Below are 21,133 nucleotides of genomic sequence, written 5' to 3'. Positions count from 1 at the left end.
ATTGCAACTGGAGAGCAATTCCAGGCAGACAAGGCCAGCTCAAGACAGTTAACTTAGATAAGACTAACCACCTGGGTATCTGTCATCTTTGCGCTTTAGTTTCAGTTGGTATTTTGGTTATTCAGTTGTATGAGACTGGTGAAAAAGAAAATTGATAGTCTTTGGCTACATGATGATATAAAAGAGCTGGGGCTTTTTTTTTTCTGTCTCTCATACTATCTATCTGTCTTTTCTTTCTACTGTCAGGCTCTCTTGAACCCCCTATACTAACTACTCTAGACCTATGATGAACATCCCTTTACTTTTCACTTCTTTTACTATGCAGCCAGTTTCAATAAAGATTGAAACTGACTTCATAGCGACTCTCCCTTAATGGCTAGCATTGTGCACATCCTATACGAAGTGTACCATTATAGGATGGGTTACTAAGGCAACTGATGTGAAATCATCATCTTCTACATACCAGTAACCTAAGCACGAAGCTACTTCATGTATAAACTTTGCTTGTCTGGGTAAAAGGATTAAACAAGAAGATATCCAGCTTCAAATCTACTTGACTAGCTTCTTTTACTCATCTTCAATTTCATATATGTGTTCTTTGAAATCCTCCTCCCCACACATGCACTGATTTCTCCAAGAACTGTAACCTCCATCTCTCTGTAAGAAACATATCAAGTTCTTCATTCTTTTACCTTAACCACTTGCATGCAGTACTAATGTGCTGTGTGTTTTATAGTCTCTTGTGTGGAGGGGTGTGGTGTCTATATATATTTAAAAAAATCTTTGGAGTTCAGTTGGTCATTCTGACCAACTGAACTCCAAAGCTGAACTCCTGTGTAAGAAAAATGTTTATGCAGTAAATTAAAGATACCAAGAAATTATATACTTGGTTTAATCCTTTATCCAAGTGTAAGCAAACAAAGTTTGAGCCTGAAGTATTTTCAGCACTGGGGGGCAACTCGTATATAGAGGCTAATGACTTCACATCACTTTCCTTAGTATCCCACAATGCAAAGCACATATCCTTACAGACAGTGGTGAGCTATGGAAATTTTAGCAAAGCACTCGCATCTTCGAGCAAAAGAAAAAAAAAAAGTCTAACTTAGTCCTTATAATACTTATATTGGGACTTTGTAGAGCTTCTAACAGATATGATAATTCCTGTAGGATATCAATCATCAATTTAAAATTTTTAAAAGAGCTAGATCTTTTAAAAATTCCAAATTGAGAAGTCGGTTTAAAAAGCCCTTATATTTATCGTTTGATGCAAAATGCTTGCATAAAGCTGGGTAATTTCTCCACAAAACAAGAGCTGTTCGTAAACTGCAAGCTGCCCATCGTGATTCTCGTATTTAATTCTCGTTGATTTTTTGATGATAAAAAGTATATAATATATCCATAAATATTTCAAAATGATTTATTTCTTTAATGTTTTTTATCGAATCATCTGATGCTTAGTGTAAACGATGAGCGCAATGTCAAATCACAACGTTGGGAATTTTTTGTAGAAGTTTGATTGCAACACCATTACACTGATGGAGCTAGTGTAATGTTTCCTAACATTGCACTAGCTCCATCAGAACAAAATGCAATGAAATGATTTTTATATAGTTATCAGAAAATCCATATGAATTTAAAGTAGCAATTATAGTAGCATGTATACATTCCACGGTGGTATTTTCTGGTTCTACAAGATTATTAAACAAGAAGAACAAGGGGCTCACAAATTTGAGAAAAATTTAACAAAGGGCTCGCGCGAGCCCTCACAAGCTCCTTATAGCTCACCACTGCTTACAGACATGTATAATGCTATGCATTATGGGAAGGATCATTACCCATGCCACTTTCATCCTTCAAGGTCTCATCAGTGGGAGCCAGACCAATAGGTGATACTAAGGTTGAAGTAATGCAGAAGTCATATTTTCATACACAAGTAGCCAAAAGGTGTCACACCTTATTATTAATAATATTCTGGATTAGAGTTAGTTGTTGGATGTTTTTAGGTTATACTATAAATTAAAATACTAAGAAATTATATACCTGATTTAATCCTTTATCCAAGTGTAAGCAAACAAAATTTGCATCTAAAGTATTTTCAGGACTGGGACAACTCGTATATAGAATCTAATGACTTCACATCACTTCCCTTAGTATCCCATAATGCAGAGCATATATCCTTTGCAGACATGTATAATGCTATGCATTATGGGAAGGGTCACTACCCAGACCAGTTTTGACCTTTATTGAGGTTTCATCAGTGGGAGCCAGAAGTGATACTAACGCATAATGCTACTGTCATGATGGATGAAGCAATAATGCTTTCCTTATTCCCCTTTATCTGTAAAGAAAAGTTTGTGGAAGGATGTTTTGTGAGCCTTAAGCTCACCCTCTGGGAGGCAATTGTATTAGTTATGATCAGCTGGGAGTAGAATAGACTTGAGTCTTTTGTATTTGTAGTACTCTGTTTTGTTGTAATTGACAGCCTGCGAGATCAGCAGGTTAGAATACGATCTTGACTTGACGAAGAATTTTTCTGCTAGATCACGAAGAAGGGGGGAGATGTATGGAATGCCAGTTTCTCGATCAATCTGTGAATTTCTGATAAACCATGGGACATCCAGAATCATCCTTAAGCACTTGCTTTGGATTCTTTGTAGTTTTGAAACGTTTGATGGTGAAGTGTGGCCACATGCTGGGGAGGCGTAAGTGATAACCGGACACATTACCATGTGGTAAAGTAGCAGTTTGTTTTGTGTATTTACTTTACTCTTGTGGTTGATCAAGGGATAGAGTTGAGCTATTACTTTGGATGTCTTCGATCTTATGAGGTTGATGTGACTGTTAAATAGGAGTTTTTTATTTAGTTGTACTCCGAGATATTTGGTCTTTGTCTGCCATGGGATTTTTAGACCAGAGAGCAGGATGTCTTCTTTAATGTGAACCTTCCTTCTAGAGAATAATATGGCTGAGCTTTTGTGTGTGTGGGGGGGGGAGGGGTTACTTGAATCCTCCAGTTGGTAAACCATTTTTCCAGTGTATTGATACTGCTCTGGAATCAGGTGATTGCCAGACAAGCTAGATCTCTCAGCTAGTATAGCTGAAAGATCTAGCTAGTATAGCGGTCTTGTCATCGGCATACTGGTTTCTTAAGTTTAGAGGAATGTCTGCCACATAGAATGAGAACAGTAGTGGGGCCAGAAGGTACACCTGCTAGAATTTTGTGTCTGGACGAGACAATTCCATTTAGCTTGACTCGCATGTATATTTCACTAAGATATGAATAAATTAGTCTTACTAAAGTAATTGGCATGTTGTTTTCTAAAAGCTTGAAGATAAGACCTTGATGTCATACCTTGTCTAAGGCCTTGGCAATATCCAAAAACACCGTGGCAGTATGGAGGTGCCAGTTGAAACTATGGATGATGTATTCCGTTAGCCGGTGAATCTGTTGTATTGTGCTGTGATTTCTGCAAAAACCAAATTGCTCATTTGGGATAATTTTAAGCTTATCCACTGCTTCATGTAATCTTACTAAGATGACTTTCTCTGTAACTTTACCAAGGCTGGAAAGAAGACTGATGGGTCTGTAACTTTGGGAGGAGTTGGGGATTATTACTTGGCTTTTTCTGAAGTATGATATCGACTGTTTTCCAAGCTGTGAAAAAGTGCTGGAGCCTTAATATTGAATTAGTTATATTAACTAAATGAACTATGGTCGTCCTTGGAAGTAACTTTAGTATTCTATTGGTAATGCTGTCGGAACCAGGAGCCTTTTTGTTATTCAAGTAGGATTTATAATATTCATTATTTCTGCTGGAGTAGTGGGGGGTGATGAGATCTGAGGTATCCTTAGGGTGTCTTAAGGCTTTTCTAACCTAACGGTGGACCTTGTAAATGAGGTTAATATTTAAATTTTTGTATGGCAGGCTGCACTGCTCTTCCAGGTTGTCAATTAGAGCTTCTGCTTTTTCTTTATCTGAATGTGCAATTCAATGTTTAGTGTGCATGGGGTTGGGGGGGTTGTCCTTTTGGTACGTAGACTTTTTTAAAAATTTCCAAATGGACTTATCCTCTGGGTTGATTTCTGCAAGTTCAGATTCCCATTCGAAATTTCTGTGTTTTTGAAGAGCTTCTTGAACTTGTCTATTTAAAATGTTTATTATTGTTTTGTCCTGCGGGGCTCTAGGGATATCTCTTTCTGGCTTTGTTTTTTATTCTGATCAGGTCCATAATTTCTTCTGGAATCCAACTAGATGAGTGGAAGAGAGTGGTTTGCGTAACTGATGCGATTGCTTTGTTAATTTGTCTTGTTGGGTTGTTTACAGTTTTGTCTATCTCCTCTTTTGTGGATGACAGGTGGTGGGCTGATTGATGTTAGGGGTTGGAACCTGCTTGCTCATGAGTTGTAGGTCTTAGTTTGTGCAGCCTCAGCATATGTTTTGTCACGGTTGAGGGGTTGCATTCCTTCCTGTGTTGTTGAAGTTGAAGTAATTTGGGCCGTAGGGCGACTTGCTTGGCTATTTATGGTGTCATTGTGGTGGGGAGAGGTAAGGTTAGCTCTTGCTGGATTGGATATGCACCCCTTGTAGTTAGCGGGGTGAGGTCCTCCACAGTTTGTGCATCTTGCCAGTGTGGATCTTGGCTTGGTACATGAGTGCATGTTCACCACACTTTAGGCACCCGAAGTCTGCCTTGCATGGTTTTTGGGCATGACCAAACCTCTGCCACCTGTGACACTGCCCAACTGAGGCATTCTTCCGAAGCAACTCTGTTGATATTTTGAATTCGCATACAGTAGTCAATTTATAGATTCACTTTTGAGTATTGCTGATTTCAACCATCACTAAAGGCATCGGTCTTCTGTCTGACCTGAGCATTCTGCTCACCTTAACTGGGGTCAGGCCCTGACTGGTGAGATCAGCGCTGACTTCTTTGGGGATGATGCCTTCGGCGACCCTATGAAGCACCACCTTCAGATTCTTTTCACTTGGTAAAGCGAATTTGTGGTATGGAAAATTTGCATTGTCCATAAATCTTGTCATCTGTCTATAGTCCATGATAGCAGCAGGTTGAATCGTAACTTCCTCATCTGAATTTTTGGCCCAGGAGTATGTAATGTCACATTCTCTAAGGGATGATGAGACAGAGGTCCATTTCTCCTTGTTCCCCAAAATAACAGGGAGAACCTTTTCTTTGATCATCTGGCCATCTTGTGTTGGAGAGTCCTCTTTCATTCGATTTTCCGTTATTCTTCACCTTTTATTTGAATGCTCCCCTTGTGGGTTATTTTGTCGGGGAGTTTTTGGTGGTGGAACAGTTATGAATTCTCCCTCAGTGTCCTCATTCTCACCCTCACATTTGTTTGGGCAAATAGGTTTAAAAAGCCCAGCTCAGTTTCAAACTTTTTCATCCTGCTGACTGGAGCTGTTTACTGGCTGTAAAGACTGTGTTAGACTTCATGACGAAGCAGATCTGGGAGCCTACAAGTATGATCCTGCAGGTCCAAGGACCTGCCAGCACAATCCTGTTGACTGGGGGAAGTCAACTAGCAGAAATCAAGAGGTGTTGTAGTGTTGTGTGGATGTCGTGATCTTACTTGGCTCAGTACAAATTGCCTACCTCTCTAGAAACCAGATATCCACCATTGGTCCTCTTTGCGGGTGGGGCTTACACAGCCATTGACGTTGTACACATTTCATGCAGAGGGGGGTAGACAGTAGGAATTCAAGCTGGGATGGAGCCAGTGCAATACAAGAATCATGAAACACCTCCAATAGTGGAATAGTAAAACCTAATAGAATGCAGTTATCTAGCAGAAAGAAGTGAACACATCTGTACTCGTCAAATCATCCAAGCAAAACTCGTGATACTAACGTTGAAGTAATGAAGAAGTCATATTTTCATATACAAGTAGACAAACGGTGTCATAACTTATTACTAGAATATTTTGGATTAGAGATAGATTTTGAAAGTTTATTCACTTGGTTATACTATAAATTAAAGATACCAAGAAATTATATATCTGATTTAATCCTTTATCCAAGTGTAAGCAAACAAAGTTTGCACCTAAAGTATTTTCAGGGCTGGGACAACTCATATATAGAAGCTAATGATTTCACATCATTTGCCTTAATGTCCCATAATGCAAAGCACATAATCCTTGCTGACTTGTATAATATCATGCATTATGGGAAGGATCACTATTCAGACTGGTTTCGACCTTTACTGAGGTCTCATCAGTGGGAGCCAGACCGAAATGTGATACTAAGGCAGAATGATACTGACTTGATGAGTGAAGCATAAATGCTTTTCATATTCCTCTCCATCTGAAAAAGAAAGTTCTTTGGGTGGAAAATTATTGAGCTTTAAGCTCGCCCTGAAAGGGCAGTGAGATTAACTCTGTTCAGCTGTGCATAGAATTGACTTAGGTCTCTTGTATTTGCAGAAATCTGCTTCATTATAGTCTGAAGCTTGCTTGATCAGTGGGTTCGGATGATTAATTGTCTTGATGAAGAACCTTTCAGCTAAGTCGTGAAGGAGAGATGTGATGTAGGGAATGTTGACTTCTCTGTGAATTTGGGAGTTTCTGATAAACCACGGAGCATCCAAACTCATTCTCAGACATTTGTTCTGTATTCTCTGCAGCTTTTGAATATTTGTGTTCGAAGTATGACTCCATGCAGGAGATGTGTAAGTGATGACTGGGCATATTACCATCATGTATATGAGTAGTTTGTTCTGAGTATCGAATTTACTTTTTCTGTTGATCATGGGGTAGAGCTGCGCTATTACTTTGGATGTCTTTGAACTTATGTGTTCTATATGATTGGTGAATTGTAGTTTTTTATCAAGAATTACTCCGAGATATTTGCCTGTATTCTGCCATTGGATTTTAACACTTAGTAAATGTATATCTTCCTTGATTTGAGGCTTTTTTCTAGTGAACAGTATGGCTGAACTCTTCTGTGGGTTGGCTTGGATTCTCCAGTCCATCAACCATTTCTCTAGTGTGTGAATACTGTGTTGGAGTCTTTTGATAGCTGGTTTGGGGCTGAGAGATCTTGCTAATAATGCAGTGATTGTTGAGCTTGGGTTTTGAGGGATATCAGCAATATAGATAAAAAAACAGCAAGGGGGCCAAGAGTGAGCTCTGCGGCACTCCCACCAGAACCTTGCGTCTGGTTGATACAGTTTCATTTATTTTGACGTGCATCTATCTGTCTCTGAGGTAAGAGTGAATTATTTTAAACTAGATTAATAGGCATATTGAATGTGATGAGCTTGTAGAGAAGACCCTGATGCCACACCTTATCGAAAGCCTTTGCAGCATCTAAAAAGAGGGTGATACTAAGTCCTTATAAGGACTGGCTTAAAGGGGCGAAGAAGGAATGCTTTTCATCTTCCCTGTTATCTGTAGAGGACAGTGTAGGGATAAGGTTATTGAGCTATTAAAGCTCTGATCATGGGAGGAGGGTAACAGCAAAAGCCAAGCCTCAGTTAAAACTTTATTGGCTATAGCATTGCCATCCATTACCCTCCAAGGATATTAATCACTGCATCTCACAGTGGATTTCTTTTCAACCATAGGATGATATTAAGGTTGAAGTAATGCAGAAGTCATATTTTCATATATGAGTAGCCAAAAGGTGCCACACCTTTTATTAAAATACTCTGGATTATAGATAGTTGTTGGAAGTTTATCCACTTGGTTATACTATAAATTAAAGATACCAAGAAATTATATACTTGGTTTAATCCTTTATCTAAGTTTAAGCAAACAAAGTTTGCACCTGAAGTTTCCCACTAAACTGTACATCCGTTTAGTGGGAAATAATGCAGTATCTAAGACCAAGGAATATTATGTTAAGTGAAGGCTAAGCATCACTCAATTTATCCTGTAAATATAATCAAAATTATCCTGTAGAGATAATTTATTAATAAATTTAATGTGAAAGTGGAGCTTCATTTCTTGCTATTGAATGGGAGAAGGTACAAGACTAAAGAAAATATGTTGAAAAAATGGCCTGTCTTGTCGTTATGTAACTCTCCTGATGAAAAGGAGTTGTAAATTTGCTCGTGTTGGTTTGCCGAGTGGTTAAAATACCCACTCTTCAACCAACAATCTTCAGATTTATATATATATGTACACGAGGTGTGGCTATTAAATAACGAGACAAGACATGTTGTGAATCGTGTACTCGTAGCAATGGGATGCACTTACGCCATGAATGACCTTGAAGGTTCTAGAAGCAGTTGAAATAAGCATTGTTCGCTGTTGCTCATAGTTAGTGTGTAGACAGTTATAAAAGAAACACGTGTGAAGTTGCCTTTGCTGGAATAATGTCTTTGCACTGACATCATAGAATGGCTGACAGCAGAGCCAGACTTGCAGGAGAAGATCATCATCACATGTGATGAGACGTGGATTTTCCAGTATGATCCAGAAAAAAAGAGACAATCGATGCACTGGAAAACTCCCATGCCACCAAGAATGAAAAAAGCAAGAATGAGCAAGTCAAAACTGAAGGCAGTGCTAATAGTTTTTTTTTTTTTTATATATCAGTGGCGTGGTAATGGTTGAATGGATATAAGAGGATCAGACAGTTAACCAACATTATTACCTTGAGGTTCTGGCCAAGTTGAGAGAATGAGTGAGGAAGAAGAGACCCACTCTGTGGAAGAACAATGCTTGGATTCTCCATCTGGACAACACTGCAGCCCACAGTGCACTGTCTGTAAAGCAGTGTCTGGCTGATAAGAAGATCCCAGTGTTGGGCCATCCACCCTACCTGCCGGACTTAGTTCCATGTGATTTTTACTTTTTTCCAAAGTTGAAATCTGCCTTGAAGGGCACCAATTTTCAGTCAGCAGATGAGGTAAAGAAGAAAACAGCAGCACTGCTTCCAACAATGGAAAATTCATATGCAATGGTGTATAGATAGAGGAGGGAAGTATGTTGAAGGGGGATAGCAATTAAGTTATACAATTGTAATAAACCACATTTTTGCAACCAGTCTCATTATTTAATAGCCACACCTCGTGGGTGGTGGGGAGATTTTTTACCTTGGGTATGCTATGTTAAAGATACCAAGCAATTTTATGAGCTAGGTTATAATCCTTTTTCCCAAGTGAAGCAAACAGACAAATAAGTCAAGTTTGCATCTGAACATAGTTCAAGTCTGAGGCAACTCGTGGTAAAGGTGGAGTAAGCTCTGATCACTTCCCTTAGTATTTCCCCCTAATGCAAAGCACATTCCTCTTGCGGAGATGTATGATGCTATGCATTAAAGGCAAGGGCCATCTCTGCAAGGGGAATGTGCTTAGCATTAGGGGGAAATACTAAGGGAAGTGATCAGACTTACTCCACCTTTACCACGAGTTGCCTCACACTTGAACTATGTTCAGGTGCAAACTTGACTTACTTGTCTGTTTGCTTACTTGAGAAAAAGGATTGAAACCTAGCTTATAAAATTGCTTGGTATCTTTAACATATATATATAAATTGAAAAAAAAAAAAAGAAAAAAAAAAAAAGAAAAAAAATCCTTAACCCACCACAGTAGAAAATGTACTATAGGTTTACGAGTAACTTTCTGTGGGTGGGAGCAACATAAAGAAAAAGTTTCTTGAGTATGAAAATGTGCTACTGGGCCTGCTTCCAGTGATGTAGCAGTAAGCTTTAATGAAGAAAATCTGACCTCAACTGGATGAACATTGATGAAGAAATACCTGTTTTTCTTCACTCTACTCTGAAATTATCATGTTCTCAATTCTGATTTCTTTAATTTACTTTGATACTCATGTATTTCACTTAAGCACTTAAATGACTTATAATTTATATTTAATATGTAAGTTTCTATGTCCCTGGTGATTTTTAGATATGGGAGAGGTATAATTATTAAGTCAGAGGTGTAGTGATGAATTATTATTACATGGCTTTGGTTGGTCTGGCAACATGGAACCAAGGGTGCTGGAAAATTGGTGAAGTTTTGAACCATAGTTAAGATTGCATGATTATTACTGGAAAAGTTAAAACATTAAATTTGGCTACTTCTTTTTAATTCACTTAATAAAATTTTACAGTATTCTAATTGTTATTTCCATGATGATGAAATTTCAGGTTCTAAATTGCCATGGGACAAGGAATGGCTAATAGAATCTTTATCTGATTCCACAATATATATGGCTTATTACACTGTGGCTCACCTACTGCATGGGGGTTCTTTGAATGGAATAGGACACTCACCATTAGGGATAAAGTAAGTACTTAATAATAGCTGAAATTTTTATTAGTGTAATCAAATATCAGTAAGAATGTGTGGGTGTACATGTGTATGCACACATTTGGGAAGGATACTGATTTTGCCTATTGCAATAGGTTATTTGCTTCTAACATGCAAATTGTGAAGAGAGATTAACAGAATGGATGAGTTAGTTTCTGTTTCTTAAATATTAACACATTTACATCATTGTGAGAAGAAAGGCCAGGAGATTTCCTCCTGCCCTTTGTGATTGCATTTCGGTAGATGAAACGCATATTGTGATGGATTATTCATTACAACAAAATCTGTGGGGAAGGATGTGTTAACTTCAAGGTATATTAGGAAACAATAATTAAGCAGAATCTTATATTTCATTGGCATATTTAAATTATTAAAAGTATAAATATGTGAACTGACAGAAGGTGGACACAGGAAGTTAAAGAGGTAATGAAGGAAAAAAAGAAAGCATATCAAAAGTTCCTGGCATATAAGTCACCTTGTGTTCTTAGAGAATACAGAGACAAATTATTATTATTTCTGACACCTCCCGCAATGAGTCCGAAGACTCATTGCGGGAGGATACCTACAACTGTCTCAACCACTATACCGAACCTCTACTACGAATCATCTCCATCAACGCCATCTACCGCCAACCACAACTAGTATTTTTTTGTCCGTAAATTGCGTGTGTTCTGAAGGGCCGATTTGTCTGTATGTGGGATGAAAAACCTGAGTTTCCGGGAGAAAAACCCTGCTACCTCCGTATGAGATCGGCTACCTCACCTTCGATTGAAATCATCCAGATAAAGATTCCTCCCGTCACAACGAGAATTGAACTTAGGCCTATTCCAATCGAAGGGTGTAATGTATCTTCGTTCTTCCAATTGTGCTACGGAGGCACTTGTAAGAAATGCAAATGTAAGAAAGCTAAACGCTGTGTAAAACTAGCTAAACAAAAGTCATGGGAAGACTTCGATAGTAACATAGAAAATAAATATCAAGAAGGTGGCAAAATATTCTCGCACTGAAATGGAGGAAAGAGTGCTATAAAAGGAATTAAAAATGATAAAGGTGATATGAAAACCGGAGAAAAAGATATCTTTCAAGTATGGAATAATTACTTCGAAAAATTGCTAAATTAAACAAACAGTGATAGCACAGTGGTAAAAAAAAATGCTCAACAGGCATGCATTCAGGAATATATATCCATACTTGAAGTAGAAAAAGCCATCAAGGCCTGAAATGTGGAAAGACAGCAGGAGTAGATGATATTTGACCACAAATGCTGAAGTATGGAGGTATGAAAGTCTTATAGTGGCTGCACTGCATAGTTCAGAAGGTCTGGACAGAGGGATGAATTCCGGATGATTGAAGTAGAGTTCTCATAGTACCTATATAAAAAGGGAAATAAAGCTGAATGTGAGAATTACAGAGGTATTTTTCTACTGAGTATTCAGTAAGGTTTACATATACTTGAGAAATGGTTGAGAAGGATTGTGGAAGAGCAAACTGGATTCAGGGCAAATAGAGGTTGTCATGATCAGATTTTCACTTTCGACGAATAGTTAAGAAATCATGGGAATATAACGAAGATGTGTATTTAAGTTTTGTACATCTGGAAAAAGCATATGATAAGGTGCAAAAAGAAAAGGTATTCAAAATGCCACAATTATATGGTGTCAATTGGGCATTATATCAAGCAATACTTTGTCTTTATTTGAGTTGTATGTCAGCAGTTAGAATTGAAGGAAGTACAGGGATAGTTTAATGTTAAATCTGGTGTCAGACAAGGATGTACATTATCCCCTCTGTTATTCATTGTCTATATGGATCACATTATGAAGGAAAGTGGGGTTAAACTTGATATCAAAATTGGTGATGTTATTGTCAGCTCTTTGCTTTATCCTGATGATGATATACTTCTAAATAAATCTGCTACAAGTTTGCAAGATTCCCTGACTAAATTGAATTACTGTAGTAATAGATATGGTATGAAGGTCGGTCTTTGCCTTGTTATTGCTGACCTATTGAAATATGGCAGAAATATTGAAAATATCAACTGCATTTTGAATGGAGAGCCTATAGAACATGTAAAGCATTTCAGCTACTTAGGCACGATTTTTAGTGAAGATGGTAAATTGAATATGGAAATACAGAACAGAATCAAATCTGGTATGGTGGGAAGTCAATTGAATAAATTTATATGGAATAACAGAGAAATTAGTCAGAACACTAAATTAGCTGTATACAAGACAGTGTTCAAACAATTTTTAACTTATTGATTTGAGAGCTGGGTTAGAAGTAAAACTTGACCAAAGACTAACGACTGCAGATGTTAGAGTCCTGAGAAAGATTAGGGGCAGGAAGAGATGGCATCATTGGGAATATCATATTAAAAATGAAGATATTAGGAATGAACTTGACATTGTCAGCATCCCGGAATGCATTAGCAGAGCTAATCTCAGGTGGTATGGTCACTTAAACAGAATGGGAGAGAAAAGATTAGTAAAACAAGTGTTCTCTGCCAGGTTGGCAGGAAAAAAAACCAGAGGAAGACCAAGATATAGGTGGATTGATACAGTAAAAAAGTGCCTTAGAAGATAAAATATAAAGATCTGATAATGTTGGAGTCTTGACAGGTAACAGGCTGATTTGGAGGAAAATTGTAAATAGGAAGTTAGTAATGATGTAAATTTTTCATGTAGTACTATCATATCCTGTACAACCCTTGAGGGTACATGGCACAATTTTAATGATGATGATAAAATAATACATGTAATATAGTTTAGAGTTAAACCATATATTAAAAGGTTATCAGAAAAATAAATAGATAGAATTCTAAACCTTTATAATCTTAATGAACTTTTAAACCACTTATAAAATTAAAAAACATATTCAATTCCTCTAAGGATCCTCTCCCCCCCACCATTAGCTCACCCTGCAGTTTATTGATCTATAACATACCTTATATTGGGGAAACTGGACATACAATCCCTATCCTTAAAAAAAAAAAAAAAAAAAAAAAAAGACACATTGAATTTAACAATTTGAGTGAAGTAGGCCTCTCAGATCATACTCTCTACACCAAATTGATTGGAAAAGTACCTGTTCTTTTCATCATACAAAAACTTGGAAATATGGAAATACAGAACAGAATCAACAAAGCTGGTATGGTGGGAAGTCAGTTGAATACATTTATATGGAATAAGAGAGAAATTAGTCAGAACACTAAATTAACTGTATACAAGACAGTGTTCAAACCAATTTTAACTTATGGATCTGAGAGCTGGGTTAGAAGTAAAACACACTTGACTTCTGATTGCTTTAAATGTATGACTGCAAATTTAAAGAAACCTGTGAAATTTTGATTAACCATCCTAATCTTAACAATAATGGTGGTTTAAGAATTTGGATGGCACACATTCAACTCACTAAGTTTTTCAGCAAAGCCTGACTATGGGACTCTAAGCAATTATTTCAGTGGACACCATCCATACTGTTTGGTCTAATTTATATATATACTTATATGAGTAACTTTGTGTGGTTGTTCTCTAGCTTAATTTATTTTTGTAACCAAATGAGTAATAATAATAACAGGACTCTAGCATTGCTCTTGTAGACAAGCTTATACATTGGTTAGACATACTTCTAATTTTTTTAGGAAATGACAATGTAAACTACTTTGCCTTCTTCAGGGATCACAAAACCATGATTCTTACTCCACCAAACCACCAAAAAGCAATCTATCAAAAGAAGAATTCAAAGCTCTGCAAGATATGAAAAATAACAGTAAAATAATAATTACTAAAGCAGATAAGAGAAATTCTGCTGTGGTTCTAAACCAAACAGACTATACAGTTAAGCTTGCCTCTTTACTTTTAGATCGGTCCGCCTACTTCTCTGTAGGATATGATCCCACCAGCTCCCAAATCAGAACACTCCATAGGCTCCTTAAGAAAGTTACCTCTTGGCCTGTTTAAGTGACTAACAGACTATAACCGTTAAACTCTGACCCTTCCAAATATATGGATTACCAAAAATTCATAAGCAGAATGTACTATTACGTCCCATTGTGGATGGCATTGATTCTTCCACATACAAATTAACCAAAGTGCTTACACAATATACTGGCAACACACCTTCACACATAAAAAAAACTCAGCCCACTTTAAAGCCAGTATACAAAACCTCTTACTCCAACACACATTGATAATGGTCAGTTTTGCTGTCTTCACCAATATCTCATGTAAAGATACCTTACACCTCATCCAAGCCTAATTTCCTCTCAATATCTCAACCATATTTCAGTTTACCATGAACTCGGCCTATTTCGTTTGACAAGGAAAATTCTACAAACAGATATAGGGGATGGCCATGGGTTCTCCACTCTCTCCACCCCTGGCCAACTTCTTTATGGAGATCTTTGGAGATGAAATCTTAAACTCTGCCCCCACATAAACCCACTGTTTGGCTACACTACGTGGATGATGTGTTTGCTATTTGGCCACATGGCCTGGATTCACTCCATAATTTCTCAGCTATAACACACTTAAGCATTCAGCATCCCAGGATCTAGTTTACCTTAGAAAAGGAAAACGACAACAGTCTCCCTTTCTGAGACCCTCTGTTTACAGAAAACCTACACATACAGGTAGATACATTCACCAGCAGTCACCCCCTCCCAACAATATGAGATCATAAAAACGATATACAACAGGGCAAAATTAATCAGCTCAGATAACAATGCCCTAACTACTGAACTTAACCATAACCCCTTCTTAGCCAATTACTACAACCCCCAAAATATATTAAAACCAGTTAACCCAAAATCCTCCCTTTGCCTTCATAACAAAGATTACTCTAAAATTATCACCATTCCTTATATCCAGGTACATTTGAAAAACTAAACGGATAACAGATTCTCATCTCTTATCCGCTCCACCAGCCCTTCCCCTAGGCCTACCTGGAATACACCAGGTCCCCTTGCTGTTTCAAATTGTCCTACTACAGCCAAATAGAGAGCCAGTATCAGGATATCCGAAAGCAAGGACTACATCCAGTTTCACCATTATAGCCACTCAAGACCTGCTGACCATGCATTGGACACCCACCACAGAATATGATGGAAGAAGGCTACTTTACTATACCACAGCAAGTACAAGTATGAAAGATCATTCCTTGAATCAGCCTCAGCTCTTAAAAACTTCGCAAACCTCAACAAATTTGGGTGGATGAGACTGCCTCAAATTTGGGAAGCTTGCATTCTTAGAACATTAGTTCAACTGCCAAGACAACTCAATTTAGGGGCACCTTTAGGACTCTAGGAGCACCTTCAGCCTCATTTGCTTATTGTTAGTTCCTGCATGCCCATATCATTGTTTTGTGATCCCTGAAGATGGCAATGTAACATAAAATATAGGTAATTAATTAAAGTTTTTATAATTAGTAATATAGTTTATGTTGTCATTTCCTAAAAATTAGAAGTATGACTCTAGTATTGATGTAGCAAGGTTTTTTTTTTTTTAAATCAAAGTTCAGCCCAGCAGTTTTAATGGTTGACCAAATCAATGTAACTTCATCATTCTATGTAGATTGTAATGCAGCTTGTTTCTTTGTATATATGTGTATACTTCCAAATGATGACCATAATGTGAAGGTCGAAGCATGGAGTGATTATTTTGGTTTTTATTAAACTGAAGTTTTACTCTAACATGGCAGTTGTTTCCATAAATTTTATAATGAAGAAATAAACTGTATATATGGTGAATCTGAATAATTCAGTTATATCAGGAGGGAAATATAGCTTAATGAGGTTAAGGGTCTCTGAAGTGAAGAGCGAAGGACAGATTAGAATCTGTCCAATTAGATTTTCTGTTAATGTTTTAAAGTGCACAGAGATTTTAAGTTATTAAGTTTTATTATTAATTAAAGCCAATAAGGGAAATAGTACTGTTATTAAGAACAAAAACAGATCACAAAAGAAAATGAATCATCTTCTTGAAGATTCCTCTACTTACCAGATCATAGTTTGGATCCAAAAATGCACAAGCCTAATGCTCCCCCCCCACACACACACACTCTATAGTAAACAGCATAGTCTGCCCTTCATACAAACTGACCAAAAATCTATCCAAATGACTTTCCTCCTTTACTTGCAACTCTCCCTCTTCTATTAAAAACTCTGCACTTAAAAACGTTAATAGACTCTTCACTATTGTACCTTTGATAGAGACCCTTAACTTCATTAAGCTACATTTCCCTTCTGATATAATTGAATTATTCAGAACTGCATCCTCTTGAACACCCTGGAGTGTATGAAGTTCTTTGTGTCTATAGTTTGGACAGACTGGTAGGTCAATTAACATCCACCTCGTGCTCTGATGATGCTAGTTAGAAAGCCAACGAAATATTAGTGAGTTTAATAAATATTTTCCTCATCCTCCTCTCTTGAATTTGGGAAAAAATTTGAAGAAAAGTGCCAAGCTAATATAATGATAGGTGCCTGCTGAATTTCTGTTCAGGACATGTATTAGTCATCAGTAATATCATGTTTCAACTTAAAGGTGTTCATAAATTCACTTGAAGAAAGACACAAGGAAAAAACTTTTATTGATTGTTATTATTGATAACGATATTTAAGAATGCTTTAAAAAAGAATTAAAGTTGAGCAGCTTTTTACAGTGAATTATAGACTCAGCTGTATAAATATTATTCATGAAGAAATGAAAGAATTTTAAAATAAGACCCAAACCTTGGGTTCTTAATGGCAAACTCTGAAGAAAATTTCTTTTGCAGCTAAGGAGATGTGTAGTGAAGTTGTCTGCAAGGATAGAACCCCCTCCATATAAGGCCTATTTGTGGTAGAGGAGGAGGATCTCCCAGTGATGGTACTGGCCCTTTTTATCCTGGTTCATTTTCTATTCTTTTCTTCCCATATTCTTTGCTCTACTTCTCCTGAGTTTTTTTACTATCCAATTCTCCAGACCCAACATTACCGGGATCCAATGCCTTCAATTTAGTGCAGTCAAAATGGACTTTAGGGCTACTCTTATGTCATGAGATTTGAGAAGACTAGCAATCTTGAGTGAAAGTCTACTAGTGTAAGGGATGGAAACTGAATTTCTGTAGTGAATGTCAGTATTTTGCTCTGTAGCAGGAGTAGAGAATAGTAATTTTTGTTGAAGTTCCTTAGAATGTCTGTTGCACACACTCCAGTGAATTCACTCCATGTTGTAGTTGGAGAAGAGACTGTAATTCTTCCTTCAATTTTTCTTTGTCTCTTATTATAAAGACCTTTTCAGTGTATGTATAACGCTTAGTTTTGTGATATATGATACAACGAGGATGAGTGCAGGTTAAACTACCTGTATAAGTGGACTTGCAGTGTACACTAAGAGGGAACCCTTTTTCAGCTTTTTTTTTTGAAATTAAAACATCTAGGAAAGGTAGTTTTCCTTCATTTTCCAGTTTGGAAGTGATTTTTATTTTTTGGTGGAAGGAGTTGATAGATGAAAAAAAATCATGTAACTCAGCAACACTTATTTCCAGATGATAAAGATGTCATCTACATATCTATATAACATATTGAAGGTGTTTTGTTTGTTTTTTTTTTGGTTTATAGATGTGAGGAAATGTTTTTCGTCACATCTATAGTTTTCCATGACTAAGTTGAAGGAGACAGAGGGTTTCCCATTGCAATGCCAGATAGTTGCTTGGAAATTTACCCATTCTGTCTGAAATAGAGTGGAGACAATGTTTGAAAAGTTGAGAGGTATCAAGAGCATTTGTGAACCATGAAAGACTAGCTAGAATATATGATGACAAGCTAGAATGACTAGCTAGAATATATGGAAATTTCCCCATAAATTTTGCAAAGTGTGTTGTGTGTGCTTATTGAAGAAGTATATGTTTGTTTGATGTGGTTCTTAGAAGATTGGCAAAGTTTTGATAAAAGATAAGTAGGTGAATTAATGCCATCTATGATTAGCCTAAGAAGAATGCCAGTTTTGTGTACTTTGGGTGCTCCATATAGTTGTGGGGTTAAAGGGTGCTTGATTTCAACTTTTTCTTTGGATCTGTAGGCCAAATGAGTATGTTACATAAATGATCGGTGATCTCTTTATAGTTTGTCCAAGTAGTGTCATAATGTAATAGTGCATAAGTGGAGGAATCTGAGAGCAAGAATGAAATCTTAGACATGTGCAGTAGCCCCTCCTTATCCGTGAGTTTGCTTTCTGTGATTTCAGTTACCCGTGAAATCAATCCTGGTCTGAAAATATTAAATGGAAAATTCCAGACATAAACAATTCATAAGTTTTAAATTGCATGCAGTTCTGAGTAAAGTGATGAAATCTCACACCATCCCACCCGGGATGTGAATATTCTTTTGTCCAGCGTATCCATGGTGCCCTCGCGTGAGAAACTTGTAGCCACCTCAGTTATCAGGTCGACTGTCACGGTATCACAGTGCTTGTGTACAAGTTAACCCTTATTTTACTTAATAATGGCCCCAAAGCACAAGTGTAGTTATGCTGGCAATTCGGATATGCCAAAGAGGAGCTGTAAAGTACTTCCTTTTGAGTGACAGGTGAAAGTTCTTGACTTCATAAGGAAAGGAAAAAAAGTGTGTGCTGAGGTTGCTAAGATTCCATTCATTCAGATAATTTTTATTACAGTATATTTTTGTAATTGTTCTATTTTATTATTGTTGTTAATCTCTTACTGTGCCTAATTTATAGATTAAACTTTATTGTAGGTATGTATGTATGTATAGAAAAAAACATATATATAGGGTTCAATACTATTCGTGGTTTCAGGTATCCGCTGGGGGGGGGGGGATTGGAACATATCCTTTGCAGATGGGGGAGGACTACTGTAATCAGCTGTATCCATGATGATTATTGAATTATCAGTTTTGATTATTATAATATCCTTGTTCTTTTTTAAATTAGAACTCTTTTTTCTGAGGAGTTGATGTTACGTTTAGGAGGATGATCTGAAGAAAGAAGAATCGCAGTCTTCAGTCTGATGTCATTTGCAAAAGGTTGTGGGAGAAAGTAAATGGCCTTTTCTATGTTACAAATAAAATCTATTTTAGGAATGGGTTCAGGCATGATAGTAAAATCTAAAGCTTTCTTTAAAATGCTACCTTCAGCTTTTGCCATATTATGATTTGAGATGTTTACTAATACTTTTTCATCAAGTGACATTTGAAATGAACTTTTTTTTGCCTTAGAAAGCATACAATTTTTTTATTTGTCTGATTTTGCAGGATAAAACAAGTGCTATTGTAAGAAAGAGCTGATCATGTTGCCAAGACATCTGACAGTAATCTACATTGAAGAAGAATGGGTTTGTGAAATAAACTTGTGAATATCATGAAAGTTTAGGCCATATTGCTAAGGTGGTTAATGGTATTGCATTGGATAGTTACACTGTTGAAGTGAACTCCAGTGGAGGCCGATGAAAATTTTAAGTGGGGGTGCTGCATATACAAAAAAAAAAACTTTTTTTTCTTAATCAGTAACGAATTTATTAATTAAAAAATTGCTTTATTAAAAATATTTCATCCTCACCACGAACGAACACCAAGAATAAAGGTTTCGTATCAATAGCAGTGACAATCGCAAACGAATATCGCCTTTAGATCGCATTGCATTTGTTTCGTGTACACACACCAATAATGAACGTTTCATATCTCACAAAAATAACGCATGCAAGCATAATACACTGCCGAAATGGCAGTGTATCTAATGACGTAAGTGCAATGACAAGCGCAAACGAATATCGGCATTAGATCGCAGTGCATTTGTTTCGTGTAACAATAATTGAAAAAATATAATTCTTTTCATATTTTCGACAGTGGCACTCGTCATAATTCAGCCTTGTATCTATAATAAATAAATAATTATATGTTATTTTAACAAAATAAAATATGATTTACAAAAAATAGTTCACCACGAACATGCACCAATAATAAACGTTTCATATCTCACAGAAATAACATGCGCAAGCATATGATACACTGCCCAAGCGGCAGTGTATCTAATGATGTAACGTGCAATGACAAGTGCAAACGAATATCGGTGTTAGATCGCATTGCATTTGTTTCGTAATCTAAAGCTTTAATCGAACAATTCCAATTATTAACTATTCAATGAATGTCAAAACATAAGCTGTAACCTTTAACATGTTGTATTGCACTTATATAATGTTGTAAGCATTGTTATTATTTGTAAACACACACAAAATTTAATTTTTTCCTTGGGGGTGCTGCAGTGTCGTAGTGCTTATGTACAAGCTGCCACTGGTGAACTCATAACTTGTAAGAAAAAAAGAAGTTATTCTCACAGTTTACAAGGTTTTGATAAAATGCATCTTTACTACTGTGCACAGATATGGTCAACTTGGTCCCAAGATATAGAGAGGTAAATGAGAAGGAAACTCCACTGGTGGCTAGCTAAGATGATGACTGGTTATGGAATTATTCATCAGAGGACATATTGAAGAATTGTGGTCTTCAAAGTTTAAGGAATCGATGGAAAAGAAGAAATGTGATAGAAACATAAGTTATTAAGGGAATCTCAGTATAATAGATACATGTGAAATTTTTCAGCTTATGGGTCATGGGAACTCAGAATCATCCTAGAAGCAGACTAAGAAGCTTATGAGATCCAAGTGCTTTTTTTGTGACATGTTGGATTGAAATCAGTATTGTTACTAAGAGCATCTACAATGAATATATTCAAGGAATGCATCATGATTTCATTATACATGTATTAATATTTCATTATACATCAGATATGAGTCCTCAGACTCCTGGATATGCATAATAATAATCACCATCTTCATTTTAAAAAAAAGTGTTTAAAGC

The 21,133-nt window shown here is 36.7% G+C and overlaps 1 protein-coding gene across 2 annotated transcripts in view; it reads left to right on the top strand.

Moving 5' to 3' along the window:
* LeuRS (Leucyl-tRNA synthetase) overlaps positions 1-21,133 on the top strand; it is a 388,197-nt gene that overhangs the window by 212,561 nt on the left and 154,503 nt on the right. For both annotated transcript variants that reach the window (XM_090395982.1, XM_090395980.1), the window contains exon 16: positions 10,119-10,257. In XM_090395982.1, coding sequence (XP_090252108.1) covers positions 10,119-10,257 — 139 coding nt within the window. The remainder of the gene's footprint in view (positions 1-10,118; positions 10,258-21,133) is intronic.

The sequence above is a fragment of the Typopeltis vanoorti genome, chromosome 7 (genome assembly GCF_054136105.1).
Source record: "Typopeltis vanoorti isolate ZY-2024b chromosome 7, IOZ_Tvanoo_1.0, whole genome shotgun sequence".
Classification (NCBI taxonomy): Eukaryota; Metazoa; Arthropoda; class Arachnida; order Uropygi; family Thelyphonidae; genus Typopeltis; species Typopeltis vanoorti.
The sequence above is the reverse complement of the archived record's forward strand: the minus strand, read 5'-3'. Positions and strand labels throughout refer to the sequence as shown.